The sequence below is a fragment of the Passer domesticus genome, chromosome 1 (assembly GCF_036417665.1).
Source record: "Passer domesticus isolate bPasDom1 chromosome 1, bPasDom1.hap1, whole genome shotgun sequence".
NCBI lineage: Eukaryota > Metazoa > Chordata > Aves > Passeriformes > Passeridae > Passer > Passer domesticus.
Window position 1 is genome coordinate 147973322 of NC_087474.1, and position 20511 is coordinate 147993832.

Consider the following 20511-nt stretch of genomic DNA (forward strand, 5'->3'; position numbering starts at 1 on the left):
CAGCTGGGTCACATCAGCTGCTGCAGAGCAGGAGCAGCAGTAACAGATGTCACCAGTACAGAAATACGCCGGCTTAGTTAAGCCTCAGCTTTTACAGAGGCAGACACACACTGGTCCCACACGTCACGCTCAGTTCTGACTCCCTAGGAGCTTTGAGTGGAGAGGGACTCCCTTCACCACCATTTTATCTATGGGTTCTAACAGCAGAACCAGGTTTCTCAACATCTGGGAGCACATTGCCTAACTGCAGGCATTTATTAAAGGCTTTTGATGTATGCATATTGCTTATTTATCACTCAAAGCAAGGGTCGGTCATTCTTGGCTAGAAAATTATGAATATTGCTCAATGCTTTCTTGACCTTAGTCTCAAGAATTACATTAGTCAGCTGTCTTGGTCAACTGAACACAGTCCTGCTCTAGTGGAGTTGGTCCAGTTCCAACTCCAGAAACTCTTGGAGAATGTTTTTCTATTTTATTGGTGTAATGTACTTTTTACATTTGAGCCTCTCTTTTCAGCCTAACTTGGAGAGTCAGTAGTCAAAATTTCTGGTTAGAAGTACTTTCTCCATTATTGTCTTCAGTTAATACTTTAGTTTATTTTCTCTAATGAGTGCCCTCTCACTTCTGTATTATGCAAGACTTCTTTAGTGCATCCAAACCAACCAGTAACTACCAACCCCAAAGAAACCCACTCTAATGATGAATCCAACAGATTAGATAGATACAGAAATAATTCAAAGGAATCATTAACAATCTTAGCTTGCACAAAAAAAAATTAAAAAGAAACAATAATAAAAAAGTGTATTTGATCTGTTCACATTTAGCATCAATTATAGAGATAACGTAAAGTCGACAGATTTCAAATTTTAATTACCTTTAAATTTGCATAGTGGTTTACTAAATGCCTCTTTGTTTAAGTCTGTTTAATATAGTATTTAATTAAATCTCATTCTCGGTCAAAGTAATTTAATTAAAAAAACTTATTGCCTGTAGGTACTTCATAAACAGTATTGAGCACACCTTGTGCTTAGAAGCTCATATGATCATGAACAAAGTTGCTTCTTTGCTCAGGAACAAGCTGATTTCTTATAAACCTCAATTACTGGAAATTGGGGAACAGGGAAATGCTTTGCCACTGGTAAATCTCTATGCAAAATACAGTTGTCCCATGGGATAGCTCTCTGCAGAGTGGCTGTTGTGGTTTAAGTGGGATACCACATGAAAGCCCAGCACACATATCCTTCTCTGAGAAGGAGTGAAGGGATACAGTATTTTAAATTATACTCCAAAGGGTTGTACTATAAAACACTGAAAAAATCCCAAACACATACACTCCTCTTCTCCAGGGTGCACCTAACATGAAGCTTGTAGCATTAGGATGTCTTCAGATACCTGTACCTGGCCCAAAGGATGTAAAATCTGATGAACAACAATCCAGTCATCACTTTAACAGTTCAAACAGTGCTCTGCCAAGGACCTGGGCAATCTTGTGCAGATTAAAAACCTATTTAAGTCTTGTCAGTATTTCCCCCTTAGCCTTAAAATATTTTCCATTTCCAAATGCAGATTTGTCCAAGCTTATGGCTACGTTGAGAAACAGGTTCATCAACTATGTTCGTAGCACTTCACATATTCTCCTGGTCCTGCTTTCCCTCCACTCAAAATGCTGCCATAGAGACTTTTTTCTGTTTCCTTGATTTGTTAATAATGGATTCATATTTGCAACAGCAGACTCAGAAATGTCTGAAGACTCTCATGGTCGCTCTGAGTGGAACCTATCTTTACCCAACATTTCTTATTTGTTACCAAGCTATTGATCCTAACTCTGATAGAGATACCTGCCTCTGCTATCCAGTCAAAGAAATCTCAATCACATAATCAGATTTTCTCCTGAGAGGCTCCCACTTCTGGGCAAAGTTTGTTCATAACACCTGTGAGGACACAACTAAACTGTCTTCTTGAAAATTCTTGGAAGAAATCTAGAAAGATTTCTCTTTAGCATGATGTCTACAAAAAAACCTCATAGATTTGTTGGGATCATGACTTACTTTAAGAGAGAGCTACGGTCTTTTTTTTTCCCCTCCCACATCTATCTGTTGTATTTATCTGCTGGTTTCTGACATAGTTAGCACGCAATCTTGCAGTCTTTGCAGTACCTACCCATAAAGCACTGAGTGTAGCAGGAAGGGCCCACAACAAGGGCTTCTAAAATACTGTCATAATATAAATAAGCACAAAGAAATAGCAACAGCATGTGAAAAGGATTAATTTTACCCTCTGATTTCATCAGAGAGAAAAAGAGGACTCTAATATCCAGACAAAATAAGCACTGCATATTGCACATGTACCAGTTAATGTGCAAAGGATTTCACAGGATGCCTGATTACCTTCACAGAAATCAGCTGCATATCTGCAGAAGAGCTTCATGCCTCATGATGACACCATCAAAGAGAGTCCAGGCTGAAGCACAGTTAGGTATCTTCACATCTGATTGCTGCATTCTCAGCTCCTTCACTTCAGCTCTCTCCACTGGGGGTGGGGACACAGGCATCCCAAAAGGTTGAAATGGGGGAACAGGGAATTGCTTTGCCACTGGTAAATCTCTATGCAAAATACAGATGTCCACATCCAGCTCCACATCTGGATTCATGCTCTTCAGTTCAAGATTGTTTAGACACACAAGGATATTTTAATGAGTGGCATGCACTGTCACACAATCCATCTCTCTTCTCTATTTATCCTATTCTAAAACCACGTAAAACATAGGAAAGAAGGGAAAATAAGCAGAGTAGGAAGGTTTGAAGAAGCATGGTTGTGGCTTGATTTTCAGAGGTCTGAAACCTCCAGAAGCTCTTTGCAGGCCTTGACTCTCTCAAAATAAACCTTAAAGTATTTAACACTGATCTTTTTACACCTGTGGGTACCTTGGGGAAACCAGGCTACCCCAGGGAACATGTGTACAAAAGCAGTCACTATTTTTTGTAGGCTATGTGGCCATGTGCAGCTGCTTATTTAAAGCAAGCTTTGAACTGTGAATGAGATGCAGAGATAGAAAACCTTGCAATACTGTGGCAAATTATGTAAATAAAACACACAGGGAAGCACCCTCAAAGAGTGATCTTGTGGTCTCTCTAACTTTCCACCGGCGTGGATTCTCACTAAACAAACAAGGTTCATCTTGTGTTGTTATTTGGAGAGAGAGCCCAGTGGGAACTCTGCTTCTCTGAACCATATCCTAGATCTTTTTAGCTTAAAACTTCCACCACCCACATCTCTGGACATTCCCACTTTCACCTGCAAAAATTAACCCTTATTTCTGCTGTATCTTTCCAGATCCCAAGGCAATTGGTTACTAGGCAACCACCCCTTATTTTCCCTGGGCTTGCTTTTAATTGAAGCCTGTGCTAAATATCATCACAAAAGAAGAAAGGCACTTTTAAACAGTGAATAGCCATTACTAAAGTCATGGGGGAGAGCTTTGGTATGAGGGGGATGGGTACAGGAAAGCAGCTCCCTCCCTAAACTGTCCTCGTACCATCACCAAACAACTGCTAAATATATAAAGAATGATCTTTTGCCTATTTGTCTTCTGAGTGCAAAAAGAGGCCCACATGAAGGTGAGGTCTGTGATGTCTGGTGACCTGCCCGAGGGTTATCCCATCACTCCTTGTGCCCACTTGCCCATTTCTCATCCTCACCACCTGACAAAGCCGTCTGTGGATGGAGGGAACACTGACCTGCCCGTCCTTCTCTGGGAAGAGACCAACACCTGTTCCCCCACAGACAGAGCCTGCAGCTGATCCTGTCTGCCTCTGGAACAACAGGATACTGGGGACCCTTGGGAAGCAAGCTGAGTGACAGTGCTGCTCGTGTTACAGGGGTAAGCAACTCCACCACTGGGGTCTGGATCAGTTTGACAGCAAGTATTTTGGCACAGATTGTTAAAGAAGGCCAACTCCAGCATGCACCATTCCCAAACAAATACACTGCACATGCAGCAGAGTGGTCTGGAAAGAGAGTTGGAATTTTTGCAACTATTCCTGCAAGCTCAAATACAAAAAGTGCCACCTTTCAAAAAGTTCAGGTTCCTCTGCTTTTGGCAGTACTGTCTCTCAGAGGAAGGTGGGAACATGGACCAGAAACCCTAGTCCCACACTCCCATAGAACATGAACAAGCCTGTGTTCATGCAGGAGGGAGAACACACTTGCATCCTGCAAAGCTTGCTAATGATGACTGTTTCAGTACACAATCTCCCTAATGCTTTAGCAGCCATTAGTCTTTACAGTGGCTATTTTCTGCCTAGATCAACTCATTAAGTTAGTTCTCCACACTGCAAAAGAGGAGTTAGAAACCTGTCAGAAGCTGGGATGGACAAGCTGCAGCACTGTCCACCAGATGACATTAAACTGCTACAGAAACATCTCAAAAATGGAACCAATCTACTAAATATTCCCAACGTTGTATTAGATGGAAAATTGTGATGGGGGTTTCACTGCCACCATAGACATGTCTACAGCAGAAGGGACACAGCACTTGAAAGCAGATGCTGACTAGACCTGCTCCAAGCCTGGCTTCACAGATGAATTTATGTAGCGTTCACAGCAAAGGAAACAAAAAATAAACCTATTACTTTCCTATTTAATGCATGGAGAATTAATGATGCAATTGACTTTTAGGAAGTTGTTTCTCTGTTTAACCAGAGAAACAACTGACCTAAGTATTGGGCAAAGGAGTAGTGGTACCAAACACTTTCATAAACTGAGAGCTGTGGAGCAAGCTCTCCTCTTCTAAAGAGGCTTCTAAAGAGGCTGTCCCTGGCTTCTCCATAAACTCTTCATTCCCTGGAAGCCAAATTCTTGTCCAAGCAAATTCAACCAGGCTGTAGAAATAGATCTCATGGGCTGGCTTCATCCCACGAAACTGAAAACATTTAAATAAATTACTTCATAAATTTAGAACCTGATTACTTTATATGTACTGGAGGAATAATACTGCCTCAAATGTGAACTGCCCTCTGGAAACCTATCTGAATCAGTGGATTCCAATCTGAATCAGTGGATTAAAAGAGGTTTCTTGACTCCCAACTCCAGATGTAAACTGCAAGTCTGGTGGGAGATCCCCAGGCTGTACGATGCCACAGCTGTGCACTTCCAGCACCAAGAAAACAGTTCTCCATTGAGCCTCATTTGCTCCTCTGTTCCAAGAGAGATTTTCCTAAGTGATAAGAATTAAACACTTCACTCAAGATCTTCAAGAACTCAGAACTGGTTTGTGATACCTGAAATAGCACTACTTTTACAGTTCCTTTATACCTCATCCTGACTCGTGACACATATCTTCACGATATCCCCAGCCAGACAGCTGATAAGACTTGGTCCAGAAACTCCCAATGACTAATTGGTAAGACTATATCTTAAAGAGAATGACTTCTTCTAATTTAATTATGTGTTTGACATTTTTATATATGCTTTGTGAGAGGATAAATACATTTTCACCAGGTTTCCACTGATGCCATATGGTGGCTCACAAAAACTGGAACAAATTAGGTGTAATGAGACTCATAAAATAAAATAACTAACAAACTAACAAAATCAGCATAATAAACTAATAATAATAATAATAATAATAATAGTAGTAGTAATGGAACACCTGCTATTAAATTTGATAATTTGCTAGATGATGTTCAGGAGGTGAAGTTACCATGTTCCTTTCTCCTCTATTTCTAGATAGCCAGAAATGCCTCTGCCTTTGTCAAAGGAACCAGTGGACTTGTGAAGATAAACAGTCCCAGGAACATTTGAAATATTCAAATATGAATAAATGGCAGAACAGAAACACCTTTCACAAAAACCAGATGCAAGCCAAACATCCTTATAAGTGGGAAAAAATATGGGAGATGTTGGCTGATGGACATGGTAATCCTGACTTAGAACCAGGTAACAGCTTCAGATTACTAGGTAGTCAAAGGCACCAAGCCAGAACTCCAGATGTTGTAGAAGGGTGAGAGAGCTACAGGCAGCAAAGGGGAAGAAAGTTCAAATGGGATAGCTGCTGCCTGTCCTCTCTTCCCTTGAAAGGGAATGAGGGTCAGAATATGTCTTGATGCAACAGAAAAAAACCCAAACAACCCTGAATACTGTGGATCAGCATTAAAGATTCACAAAGGGATCACCAAGCTTAGGGCAGCACTGAAAGCAGCAGCAACTGTTGCCTGAAGAGGTTCTTCAGGGTTGGTTCACACTCCACCAAATATGCAGCCACCTCATTGCCAGACTAAGCACATTTGGAGGGCCAGGAAGAGGCAGAATCTCTAAAAAAGGGCATCAACCTCTGCCTTAGTGCCCCTTCCACAGTTCAGTCTGGCTGTGTGACTGAGTGTCCTCTGGAAACTAAAGGGCTGACACTGGAGACTTCTGGAACTGCAGCAGTCCCCCAAAAATGTAAGACAATCCCTACCATCATCTTGTGACAAATGCAAACAAGGAGGCAGCGCTGTACATCGTCCATCACGGTTATCTGAGTATTTACTCAGTAAGTAGCATGAAAGATGCTTTTGTGTGACCCCAGTTAGAATATGGACACAACAGCCCAATTTCTGTCTGCACAGGGGTCACTCTCACTTGAGCTGTGCTAGAGAAGAGCATCTCTGCAGTGAAAATCTGTCTAGAGCTAGAGAAAAGCCCAGCTGGTATTACTGTGGGTCACATCCACTGCTTAGTTACTGCTGGAGCTATGGCTCAGGAAGATGATGTGGTTTATCACATTTGCTGTCAGAACCAGCCTTCCTCTGCCCCTCTTTTCACATGTGAGTGTGTGCTGCTTCTCTGAGCTGGCTGCAGGACAAGCCCAACGACAATGACTCACCTGCTTTGGAATGGCTAGATTAAGAGCAGGATGCTTATATTTCATTTTTGTTTTAATGGTGAGATTACTCAAGAAAATGGGCCAAAACAGATTTGCAGATCAAAGGAAAGGAATCTGCTGCCAATTATTTCAAGGTAGGCTATTTGAACCTAATCCTGCCATGATCATTATGATAGTAAAATCTGGTATGAGCACTTAGCCTTTCTTCATGTCTTTACATTTCCACTTCCCTCTGGTTCTAACAAATTTGTCAGTAACAACAACTATTGTATCTCTAACCTCTGGCCATTTCCTAAAGCCTACTGCCTCCACCCAAACCCATCACCCTGCAAGAGTCTTCTGTAGGATCCCTGGTTTAGACATTAATGTCTAAAATAATGTCTTCAATAGAAGCAGCAGATGCACAAGGCAGAAATAAAGACATACAGAGCAGGAAAGAGGGAGGACAGCACTGATTAAGTTTTGCTGTGTTACAGCTTGTTCTTCCAGAAAGGCTTGCTGTCAGCTGTTCCCTAGCACTGTGCATGTGTCTCTTCTGGCTGGAAAACACAGTGTTGTGTGTCAGATGCAGCACAGTTTCTCCTGTCTGTGGCTCACTAATTGCAGACCCACTTCAGGTTCATTCAGCCTCTCTGCTCAACAAGATGCTGCATTTGACCTTAATAAAAAAAACCTTCCTAGGCCAGACCCTACAATGAGAGATATGATATACTAATTAAGTTACATCAGCTGTATTTTTTTTTACATCCCATATAAAAGAATGGTGCACTTCTCTAAAAGCTTTAAGGATACAGACCAAAGTGTAACTAACCAGTGGGGGAAAAGCAAGGGCCCCCACCTCTTCTGGCCATATGCCCTTAATAGTCCTTTCACAAGGAAAGCACTGTTAGGCTGGGAAATAGGAAATAAAGCATATTGATTCAGTCTGGTCATAAACGGGCAGAAAATAAGGAATAGATATATCAGACATTATCAAAATGAGGGAAAAAAGACAATTTTTGTACTTACTTACATCCTGTTCAAAAATCCAGAGGGAACCTGTATAGCTCTTTCTTTAAATTCCCCAAGCTGAAAAGATGTTTATAAGATTTCACTGCATTGACTATATTTACCTTATTTTATGTTACCACAAAGAGGACTTTGAGCTGATAAAATATCTTTCCAAAGAGCACATTAGTCTCCTTTTGGAATGATGAGTTGCCATTACAACTGACAGGTATTTTCTATAATTTCCCATGGGAAAATATCCCCTGACTTCTCTAAAAGCTTTTCAAACCCCACTGCTGCTGCCATTCACAAGGCACAAGCAAAACACCCCACTCCTGCTGTCCATTTCCAAGCACTCTTCAAAAACAAATGACAAATTCCCCAACAAATTGCTACTGAATACAATTTGCCTGCCCTCCTTGATTTTCCTTCTAAAGAAGAGTGTTTTGTTCACATTACTCTTCTTGCCAAAACCATATTATCACAAGTTAAAGGGGAAAATTACTTTGTGGGGCCCTTTAATTAAAAGAGGGTCACATTTCATTGCCTTTTTTTCTCTGTGACAGACTTTGCTATCCCTCCCCTCCCCTTTCTCCACCTTCCAAAAACCAGTACAGAACAGGTTGGCATGATTGTCTTTTACTGAACCTACATCACCACTGAAATTCTCTCCTTTTATACACTGTCAGAATGCAGCATTGCAGAATGCAATAAAAAACTGGTTTATTCATTACCTGGCACTGGCTATCACACTGCTCTTTTTAGTACTGTGCAATAACTACAAATTACAATTTTCTTACCAGTGTGTTTATTTAGCATTAAAAAATAATTGCAAGGAGCACAATATCACAGTCTTGCTTATGTTTTTAACAATTATTTTCTTGTCCCATTAATTGCATCTAAATTGTTCAAATTCTAATGTGTTGTTAAGAGTAAAAATTAATTAAGAGTATATTTTTCTACACTGTTAACTATTCTCTGAACTAGGAAACTACTTACTTGTGCCTGCCATGGGTCTAAGTGAGCTGCTATGTTCATTTTCCCTCAGAAGAGAGATAATGTTGTGTGAGCATGTGTTTTTTGAATGATTAGATTCCTTACCTCTGCTTCACTTCTATCTTCACTTCTATCTAGCTGACTGAAATATCAATCAGAAGCCTGTACCAGACACACAGTGCCATTTGTCATCAGATATCTTTCTGGGATTTGCTGCCTGGCAGACCACCACAAGATTGTAAGACTTTCTGCAGTAATTTCATTTTTTCCTTGAGAGAAAATTTTCTCATCTAAATGTATCCCCTCTTCATTTCGGGGCTGATACACATCTGTGAAGAATCTTGCTTTCCTGGCTTAGAAACTCCTGGATCAGCAGAAGTGTCAGCAACAGTAGGTGTTAAGGGTTTCTCTGACTGCATGAGGCATTTGGATGGCACATTCCTAAGCTCATTTCAAAAGAAACTATGGGGGGTTTATATTCACTGTTATACATCACAAATTTATCACAATTGGAATAAAAACACTTAGCAAAAAAAAAAGCCCAAAACATAAGCACTTCCTTGTCAAGAAATCATTATCCAAATAGCCTCTGAGATGTATCACAAGCACAAAACTACATTCTTTCCTCTGGCAATGCCTTTCAAAGCCAAGAGGTAAAAAAGGCATGATAAAATATAGGGTTCAGAAAAAGATGACCCAAGGTCTGTACGCTATAATTCAGCATACATGAACTCCAATTCAAAATATGGAAACACTGAGGGAAATTAAGATAAATCACCCTAAAGAATGAAGTCACTGTGTAGGAGGTTGTGTCCCTCAAACCAACTAGGGGATGCTTTCATTCAAGCATAAAGTAGTCATAACTCTCAACATCATAATTTTCCTTAGAGAATTTTATGAGCTCTATCACAGATGCACTGACTTAAAGCATTAGTAGATTTGGCTTATCTTTCCCCTATGTATTTGGGTATATATGGTCCTGATCAGTGACCACTGATTTGAAAGTTGAGCTCAGATTTAACATGGCAATTTGCTCTGTTGCTATAAATCTCTCACCCAAAAATAACTGCAGGAAGGGTGAGGAAAGGAGGGAAGTCCAAAGCACAGTCAATGCTATAGAAATATCTCCTGAACTCCATTTTGAACTGAAGTTTAGAAACATTTGAACCCCAGAAGCTTTAGTCTCCCCATCATCTTTCTCAGGTATCTCTGTGAACCTGCCAGGTTACAGCCAGAGCACTGTGCTGTCTTGGTCCTCGTGGTAGGAAAGAATTGCCATTACAGGACAACAGAAGCTAAGGCTGTTTAACAAAAAACATTATGAAAGGCATTTAAAGAATCTGAGTTATAAAAGCTGTGGTTCTAGTCTAAAGAATGAGTCCATTAAAGAAAGCGTCACTAGATATTTCCATGTTTATTATGTGCTAGTAACTCTGGGCTGAATGTGTGCAATTTGTGAGTACAAAGACATTTTTCTTCTAACAGCCATCTTGAAAACTCAAGCTGGGATCTGAGAGGTGGGGTGGGCTTTTCATTCTCATACCTCATTACCAGGAAACATCAATTAATATATACGTGCTTATGCAGCTGTAAGTAATCCTTATTATTCTGTTTTTTAATCTTGAAACTGGTTAGAAATCAAGAGCCAAAAAATGCAAACCAGACTACAGAGTTTACACAACGATGACCCAGTGCCCATGCTCTGTAACTCAGCATACGTGAGCACAAATCAAAAACATCTGACTAAAGACACAAATGTTGCAAAATTAATAACCCAGAAAAATGGTGAAGATACCACTGTTTAGAGTCAAACCCTCCCTAGACAACTGCCTGGCTTGTTAGTGTCCTCTGAACTCCTGCCAGTATCTTTTTAGGAACGAGTGCTTGGGGCACAATGTATTATCCCAGACAAAGTCACAAAAAGCCAGATAGGAAGGCTATTACCTTCCTATATTATCATGCAGTATCTCTGTCATCACTTCCCTGGTGGCAAGCATACAGTATTCTGAATTTATATTTAACCTATGGCTGAAGTGCTAGAAGAGCAGAAGTTTATCAAAAAGGCTTTGAGCAACAGCTCATGTTCTACCCACATGTGCTGTAAGCTACCAGCACAGCTTAGATGAACCCAGCTTGGAGCTCCTGCCTCTCCCTGGGATCAAGGCAGGAAACAATTTAAGTCAGTAGCCATTCTCTAATGAAATGAGATTTCCAGAAGACTATCCTAAATTACAATTAGTTCATAATAATTAGCAATGAACAACAACAATAAAAATAGCACTCATTCACTTAAAATTATTTTTAATGCTATAATGACTGGTACATAATTATAGCAGAGAAGGGCTATTTAAAAGAGGGGTAAAAAGAAGATAACTTCAAAAGAAGAGAATTCATTTGCTGCTTATTTGCTTCAGGGTTCTAATTACTCTGGAAACCAGCAACCCTCCTGATACGATTACTGACACGAACGCAACTGCAGCTGCAAGGAATGCTGAGCACATCAGTTTTTTAGCACCATTAAAACAGTCCTCTATAAATACCAGATGCATCTATCTTTCTATTTCTCTCCCTTCTCAGCACTTACTAGTGGAGCAGTCGCAGAGCATATCACAAAAATGAAATGTGTAGCTGTGGCAGAACTGGTGCAGTAGAGCAAGTAATTTGTATCAGGCTGTATAAGAGTTTAAGTTTTATTATTAAGTATATGTCACAGATATACTAGCACCAGTTCATCTTCTTTCTCCTTATAGTTCAGATTTATACACTTATTAATAAAATCCAGACGGTCATTTCAACACCCTCATTTAGCAAAATAAGCCAGTCAAATCTGGACAGAGTTGCCTGGACTCCACGTGGCAATGCAGAGAATCCTGGCAACTTTAATTGTTGCTGTCCAGAGGAGATTTATGATGCCATCCATCCTGGTCCTAGCTAATAAATCACATCTTCCTCCAGTCTTCAGTGGATAGGTTGGATGAAAAAGGCTGGTAGGTCTCATTAGGGCTCCTGCAAGCAGTGCAGAGGTAACAAGGGAACCACTGGGCTTGGCACTGCTCTTGCTTTAGCACATGTGGACTCTCAGAGAATTGCTTTCACTGATGGGGCTTTGAAAACAATCAGGAAGAGGCTTTTTCCTCAGGAATGGAGGTTGGAGGAACATTGAGCTGCCATTCTGTTCTGGTTCCAGCACCTAAAGCCTTTGGTTTGGTGTCTCTGTGCCCCATCCTCCACAGAGCAACCCTCAGGTGACACTTCCTACCATTTGCCCTGGTTAGCAGGCAAGCTCTGCAGGACAGCCACTGCCTCCTACCATGCATAGGCAGCCATTCTCACCAGGGGGTGGCAAGTATAACAGCAATACAAAATAAAAGCTAAAAGAGCTGGAAAATACCTTCAGATGTCAACTTTTTGTATTCTGTCCCTCCCCCTCACATTTCTAGCCAGCTAGTAAGAAAAAACAATGTTGCAGAGCAGTTTGGAATTTCTTAGGTCCAATGTGAACAGCATCAAAGGAAAAAACGGTGAAAAATAACTCTATAATAACACATTTATTAAAACACACAGAAAACAGGGAACCACCAAACCAGATATTTCCTTAAGAGTTCACTCTGTAATGGTCTTTGGGCAACAACATCAGAAATTAAAATTATGATGATTCTTACATCATACTCTTAATAACTGTATTATTGTAAGATATGGGAGGCTGACAGGAAGGTACACTTACAATACTCTATGTGTGTCCTGAAGACTGGCAAGGCAAATCAGACAAGACACAAGAAGCACACCAGTGGGGGAAAAAAAGGGCATTTCAATGCTTAATATCTTCATAAGAGATCTGGATGACGGGATAAATTGTGCTCCAATGAAGTTTGCTGATGATCTGATGACACCAAACTGAGTGGCAGGTGGACACTCTGAAAGGGAGAGCCACCCTGCAGGAAGACTGGAGAGGCTGGAATAGTAGGCTAACAGGAACCTTATGAAGTTAAACAAGGACAGGTCTGCCTGGGAAGCAGCTCTGTGGAAAGGGACTTGGGGGTCCTGATGGACAACAAGCTCAAGATGAGTGAACAGAGTGCTGCTGTGGCAAAGAAAGCCCACAGAATGCTGGCCTGCATCAACACATGCATCCCCAGGGGAGATGAAGAAGTCACTATCCTGCCCTACTCAGTGCCTTTCAGGCCACATCTGGAATGCTGCTTTCACTTTCGGTCCCTGCTATACAAAAAAGATGTGGACAGGCTGGAGAGGGTCCAGAAAAGGGCCACAAAAAAGGAAAGGCTGAGATAAGTGATTGTTCAGCCTTGAGATAAGAAGGCTTAGGGGAAACCTTAATACTGTGTTTCAGTATTTAAAGGATGGATATAAAGAAAATGGAGACTACCTTTTTACAAGGAGTCACAGGGAAAACAGGAAAGGTAATGGACACATGGTACTCCTGGGGACATTCCAACTGGACACAAGAGGAAAATATTTCACAATGAGAACAATCAGCTGCTGTAATAATCTCCCCAAGGAAATGGTGAGTTCTGCAACATCAGACACATTTAAGACTCAGCTGAGCAGGCTGCTGGGTCATTTTGTCTAGACCACGCTTTTGCCAAGAAAGGTTAGACCGGATGATCCTCTTCCAACCTGTTATTCTTGATTCTGTGTTTTTTCCTGTCATTATAGTGCATATCTGTAATTTATAGAAATATATTGCTTGTCCAATTCATGTGAAAACATATTTATCTATTAATAATGGAACTATTCCCCTACTCCTTACGTCAAGTGCATTCCCACTGCAAAACAGAGAGTTTGTGCACTAGACTTTCATGTACAGTAGAGTGATGCAAATCTAAATGAGCTGGCTCAAGAAAAGGAGCTACAATAGCAGAGCACAAAGCACTCCCTCCTGCAGGTAGACTCCTCCAAGCTGCCTGGCTGGGTAATCTTTCTTCATGACATTCTGCAGAAGGCAGTACAGACATACCCAAAGAGAAGACAAACAGCAGATGCAGAGGCACAAGGAAACAGAGTGCCACAGGTTGGCAAGGCAGCAGGTAGTCAGCACTCTTCAGTAGCTCAAATGCTGGCAAACTTTCAGCCAGCAAGACACAGTCATCAGGTAGGGTCTGAGGAGATTGGGGTGACTTTGTGGTAAGCAGTTCTTCCCGAGGAAGAGCACAGGTGGTATCATCATTCAGACATGGCTGGGGGAGGTGGTGTTGTAGCAATGGAGAATGGCCTCACTAATCCATAAACTGCTGGGGAGGAGAGAGCCCAAGAAGGGCTGAAATACAAGAGAAACATCTTGTGTTTAATATGTAAGAGTCAGGTGTGAAAATGATTCCCAATGGCTCTGGGGGACAGTTTCCCAAGGATTACAGAAGTTCACTTTGCTTGTGCTGACAACGAAGCAGGTTCATAAGAAGCGCAACACTGGCCTCAAAATATTTGAAGTTTTCACTTATTTCAGTTACATGGCTAAAAGGAGGAAAAGATTGTATCATATCTTTGTTAACGACCTCATTAGTGACAAGAGAATGAGACTCAGTGCTGCAGATTCTAATTACTGGCTAATGCTTAAAATAGCAAATAGTACCTATTTTTTGAGCAGTCAGTCACATTAAGCATAAATCAACCTTGCTTCTCTCTCACACTTCCGAGAGGATATTCAGCTTTCAAAGGGGAAAAGAGGGGAAAAGAACACTACCTGCAGTCTCATAATAGCGTTAGTTGTGCAGAAGACTCAGCTTTATGTTTTCCAAAGCTGCTATTTTTGTACTTGCTTGGAAAAAGCTCAGTTTAACAAAACTTCACCATCAGCGATCCTCACAAAATGTTTGGCATGTATTTGCCAGCTTTTTACTAAGCTAATTCATTTTTTAAAAGCAGCTTAGCAGAGATAACCACTCAGATTTAGATTTGAGTTCTTGTGTATGATATTCGTCAGTAGAAATGAAGTACTTTGGAGATAAAAACAATCATATTGTTTCATTAGTCTGAAATATTTCAGATGGGGACAGCAATAAAAGTAGATAGCTTTTAGATACAAGCACAGCAGAAAAACTGTATTTCATAGTGAGAGTTCAGAATGACTGGCAAATAACCCACCCTCCCAACAGAAAAAGTGGGAGTAAGGTCAGGCCAGCACGTGGACCGCCTTGCTCGGCCGATGAAGGTCTTGCTGCTCTTCAAGCTCTGTGTGTTGTGCATTCTTAACACACTGAGTTTCAATGCTTTCCAGTGGTTGCTTTACCTCACAGGGAAAAGCAAACACAGTGGCAAATGTTCCATAAATTCCAGAGACAGGACCAACCTTATGATCTATACACATTATTTTTCCTGAAGGCAACTCAAGTAGGATGCCACTCACGTGGAGATGTCTCAGAGTATTCTTCCTCCTTCAAACTCCTGATGAAACATCACTCCTTATAGGAAACATTTATGAATGTCCCTTTTTCCAGGTCAAGAATTAAGGAAGGTTGTAGAAGTCAGTATGAGCCTCAAAGCAGATTTTAATCAGTACTTGATTGACCTCCTAATATAGTAATTTCTTCATAGAAAAACTTAAAAGTACTTGAATTAGAAAAAATTGGCATTTTAGATCCAAAGCCCTATGCTGTAAAGCAAGCAAGAAAACTCCAGACCAAGTATGTCTTAATTCCCTTTCATGCCAGAAAGTTACTAAGACTTCATTACAGGCTGGTAAAGCTTTTCAGCTTGACCAGCAGAGTATCCTATGACAGACCATAAAGCCAACTTGTTGGTATTAACATACAGGAGACAATTTATGACTTAAGTTCCAAGAGACAACTTTGAACTGAAAAAAATAACTAAACCAAAATAAATTATACACTGAACTTCAACTGCCTTTCATATTAAAATATTATTGGTATATATCACTGAGACTTAATTTTTAAACTTCTGAGATCCATCAGAAGTTATTTTGGGACCTTAACTTAAGCTATGAGGCACAGGCTGACATTTTGAGGTATCATCAGAAAGATTACAATGAAATGTTAAAGAGAAGAGTTATTCCCTCTAGGTCAGTTGAAGCAGGAATGGCAATCCCCACCTCTCCAAGTCCACCACAAGCCCTAAATTGTAAAATAGCACACTTCAATTATTCCCCTGCTTTCAATGTGCTAAAAATAAAACCGACATCATAAACCAATTTTAACTAATATTATAAAGCTAAGTGCATGCCAATGTCAGTAAATGAAATGTAAAATTAATTGTGCTGCAAGAGAGGAAAGCCTTGTGAAAGAATTACTGCAGTAGTAAATGGTGAGCACTTTGCCCTCAAGCTTCACTGAAGTCATTACTTCTTAGATGTCATGAAGGGTAGTTTCACAGAGTCTTCAACATGATGTTAATTTATTCTCAGACAGGCACAAAAATCAGCCAGCAACACCAAGACTCACTGACATTAACTTCTGATGATCCAAGGGGCAGTATTTGGCCTGAGACATGTGGATGGGAGGCTGTGTGTAAAGTTTTGATGGAAGACAACACTGTCTCTAGAAAAACAAATGCATTATTTTCTGAAACAAATACAAATCTCCTGTTCTCAAAATGAGTGATCATTAACTTTGGGAGCTAAAATGAACATGAAAGTAAACAGATCACGGCAACTTTTAAACACTGGCATGAACATACCAGCTTTCTACACAGCCTCAAATCACTACTGCTTCCTTTCCTGCCTAAACGAGATTTGACTGCTGTTAGTGATACATTCCCAGTGCAACCATGGATGGGCAAACTGCCTTCTATATGTCACCTTCAGGACTTCTATATGCCACCTTCATGCCTTAATTGCAACACTGCCAGATAGAGTAGGTCTCTTTTGGTGGTGATTATGTTAAGAAACATGAGGTAGGCAAGTAAGGTTGGCAGGACACCACAGCCAGGGAGGAAGAAGGCCCTTGGTAACTTGCAAAAACAAAAATCCCCAAAGAAGGTGTTGAAACAATCTATAGGAGAGAACAAATTCAGACTTCTTCCTCTTTAAAAGGAAGAAGTTCTTTTAGGACTTCTTTCAGACTTCTTCCTCTTTAAAAGCCTCTTTTTCCCTAACAACAACGACAGTTAATGAAGCAAAAAGGGAGGACTGAATTTGATGCTCAACAATTTTAGGACCTGGAGCTAAAAGCACTGAGATGACTTGTTCCATGCCTCCCCAGGGTGTGCAAAATGCAGGTCTGAGTGAGTCACTGGACAGGCAGGGGATTTCTGGGACACAAATGGCCAATTTAACAAGTATGCTAATGTTCACTGAAGAGAATGATAATTAGAAGAGCAAGCTGTGTCTCAAGGATGAGCTGAAAAGAAATGGGGAGATGCAGCTGTATGGAAGGAAACTGTGTTGAGTTGGGATCTTATCTTTGGTTACCAGAGATCCAGAATGTACGACAAAAATATTGGCTGTACTTTAGTGGAAAATGGTTTAAAACCAGTCTGAACATCTATTACGTGAATACATTTTTGTACATAAACCATAGTTTTTGAACTACCTGCATTTTGATCCTATTCTGTAGAGCAGATTATTGCCCACTACACAGGGACATTTGTGTTAGAAAAATGCTATGACTAGCTGGTAATGCAGAAGGATGAAGCCTTGTTCACAACATTCCTCTTGATCAAAAGAGGTTACACTAAATATGTATAAGTATAGCAGATCTATAAATTACAAGTGTAAGAATAACAATTTCCAGAAAATCTGTGGCCATGGTAAGGACACCAGTTCCTCAAACACATAGTGAGTAACTTGGCTCTGTAAGGTCAAACTCTGTCATGTTAATATTCCAAGATGTTTACATATGCATTGGTGTTTGAAGAAACAGTTCCCAACACCATACCACAGAACTCTATCCCCATACATAATTTAACATGGCCATATGAAACTTAGTTTAATATGCAAAGCAAAGATCACATGAAGTGATAAGGATTTAATGTGAGTGGAGTTGAAGGTGACACACTACCATAAAACAAAAACATACAAAGCAGTATTTGTTCTTCCTGTCATCCTCTGCTAGACAACTTGATAACAAAATGACACACATGTATTTCCAGCCTTAATCTGGATGCACAACAAAACCTAAAATTTAAATTAACAGGCCCAAAGGATTTGGATCCAAGAATATACTATGCCAAGAGAAAACAGTGAAATCTGATGATTACACTTTTCAAAAGAATGATCCCTCAAATGTGTCATGCCAAGATTATAAATGTAACTGAATATCCACAGAACCTGCAGGCAAAATTTAAAATAGAAACCAGCCTTTAAATACAAGAATTTCAACCTGAGCCAAAGATGAGTATATTTTTCTAAAAAATAAAGTTTGCTAGTTGTTTATTTTCAGTATTTTAGTCACTAACGTGACACTGACCAGTGGTTTCTTCTTGCTTACAAACAATTTAAAATTAATAATAATAATAATAATAATAATAATAATAATAATAGTAATAAAGCCTTATACTTACTGGAAAACCAACTTTCTTTCTCTACCAATTTTGACCTTTTCTGTTTGGGAGACATTGATTTTTTTAACCGCCTGTGTTTCTAATGGAGCTTGAAATTAACACGGCTTTTTGTTTACCTCCTAATTTGTGCACCACCATCATCAGTGCTGTCAGCACAGCTTTGGGAATAGGGCTTGTTTACTGCTTCTGCATAACCAGCAGTAGGAGCATAGGAGCAGAAAATAGGTTTGGTTTAGAGTTTTTCCTTTATTTATTCTTTTTGTCCAGGTCCTTTTATAGCTTACATATTAATCACTTGAGTGATAATGTGGCCTGTTTTGTCAATATCCCTTAAATAGAACATAGAAGGCTTGAGCTAGTTCAGGGATATGTTGGATATGTTGAATTCCTATGGTACATGTACCACAAAAAGTTGGTATTATTGTTGTGTCAGTCCAAAGCATTTGTCAGCCTTTTGCACAGTGGGAGTTGCAGCGAGACCAGCACCACCTGTCTAATGTGGAATACCAGCTAGAGAAGTCCCACAGCAACTCATTCTCTGAGTCACAGCTTTGGCACAATATCCCAATCTCTGCATTAAGACAGCTTCCAGTATCAGAGTCCCCCCCGGTGGTATAAGAAAAATGTCATTGAGTCACATACCCTGGATCAGCACAAAGGCTTGCAGTTTTGAAGACATGCAGTATTGTCGTTGGTGTAAGAATAAACTTATTTTTCTTGGTCACCACCAAAGTACATGGCCAGGGGTTGATGACCTACAAATTAATTTGAATAAGTCACCATCCCATTATAATGTCCTTCAACAACTGTATGGTTGCTACATGACATGACCACTTAGTATTGTAATTGCATAGCTGCCATTTGTGATATGCTATCAAACCATTAATATTGCCAACTAAAATTAATTCTATCTATTTGCTAGCCAGAAATACAAATTCTATGCACCGATTTTGTTTCAGTGCAAAGGGATGGACTACATGGTCCATACAACCTGGGTATCTGTTTTCTAGGCATTTTTTCCTAAGAAACATCCCTATGCCATGGTGCCATCCACTCTTGTATGAGCACTGACATAATCTGAACATATAAGAAAGCTATTTCTTCATAAAAGTATTTTAAACACTTTTAGAATAGCTGTTCTAAAACATTCGCCTTTTTGAGTATTACCTCTTTGAGTATTACATGCCCAAAACCATAGAAGTCTGTCTATCTGTCTCAAAATAAACTCAATAACAGGAGTTTCTTGTTGTTCCTGTCAGAACAAGAACATCCCTCTTCCCTAAATTCAGTGAAACTTCTAACTGTGCTCCCCAGCTTCCTCCTGCATATAATATACTATTTCATGATTCTGAGAATTTAGTGCTGCCTTTAATGATGTGCACACAACACATCTAGACACTGGACATTTGCTAATAAAAATCCCACTTTATTCCTTGTGAACGATCAAGAGTTGTGTTTTAAGTACAGTGATGGTTTTGTACCTTACCTGCTCTGTCAACTGTGCTTCTATGTCAAAATAACAACTTTTAGTTAACTAGAACATACACTGTATTCCAGCTGTTTCTTTTTCTGTATTCTCTCCCAGATGACTGCCTTGTTGATTTCTGCTTGTATCTTCAAGCCTAAAGCCTTTTTCCCTTACAGAAGGTCATTAAGTTTCAGAGGGGCTTTTTTTTCTGCATGAAGCTACCAAAATTAGTTTGTCTGTCAGCACCGCCTTGTTAGCATCTCAGTGACTAAACAATGCTCCTTCCTCTGGAGACAGCAGCTCAGAAAGGTCAGCTCTTGACCCAGCCAGGTCTGTGCATATGCACTCTGTATCCTCTAGGCTGTCTTTGGGCTTAGTATAAATCATTATCAAGTACTAGAAAGATAAAAGCTAATCTGATTTTTAAAACACATCTTCTAGGGGGGTGTTCAATGTATGCTGGAAGGACTTCCACAAGCATTCAGTAAAGGTTTACTAAACTAAGTGGTTTTGTAACAGTACACAAAGATTTATCTGGGCACAAAAATAAAAAAATCTTAAAGACAATCTTAAAATCAGGAAAATTATTTAAGTTTGTAGCCTTATCCACCATTATTACAATAATTGTCTTAAAAATAGATTCATGCATTTTGCTGTTTTCATTTCAATTTTTTGTCAAAGACTGATGTACCAGAATGTTAATGTTGTATAATTATATATTCTG

The 20511-nt window shown here is 39.9% G+C and overlaps 1 protein-coding gene across 5 annotated transcripts in view; it reads right to left on the reverse strand.

Annotated features, from left to right (window-relative positions):
• The window catches only part of SAMD12 (sterile alpha motif domain containing 12), a 176517-nt gene that overhangs the window by 40724 nt on the left and 115282 nt on the right, over positions 1-20511 (reverse strand). For 2 of the 5 annotated variants that reach the window (XM_064395375.1, XM_064395383.1), the window contains exon 5: positions 18962-19074. The exons of 2 other annotated variants lie outside the window; for them this stretch is intronic. In XM_064395375.1, the coding sequence (XP_064251445.1) occupies positions 19028-19074 (47 nt within the window). In that variant the 3' untranslated portion in view covers positions 18962-19027. Of the gene's footprint in view, positions 1-7873; positions 7934-18961; positions 19075-20511 lie in introns of all 5 variants that reach the window. One more of the 5 variants, XM_064395412.1, reaches the window with a different exon arrangement.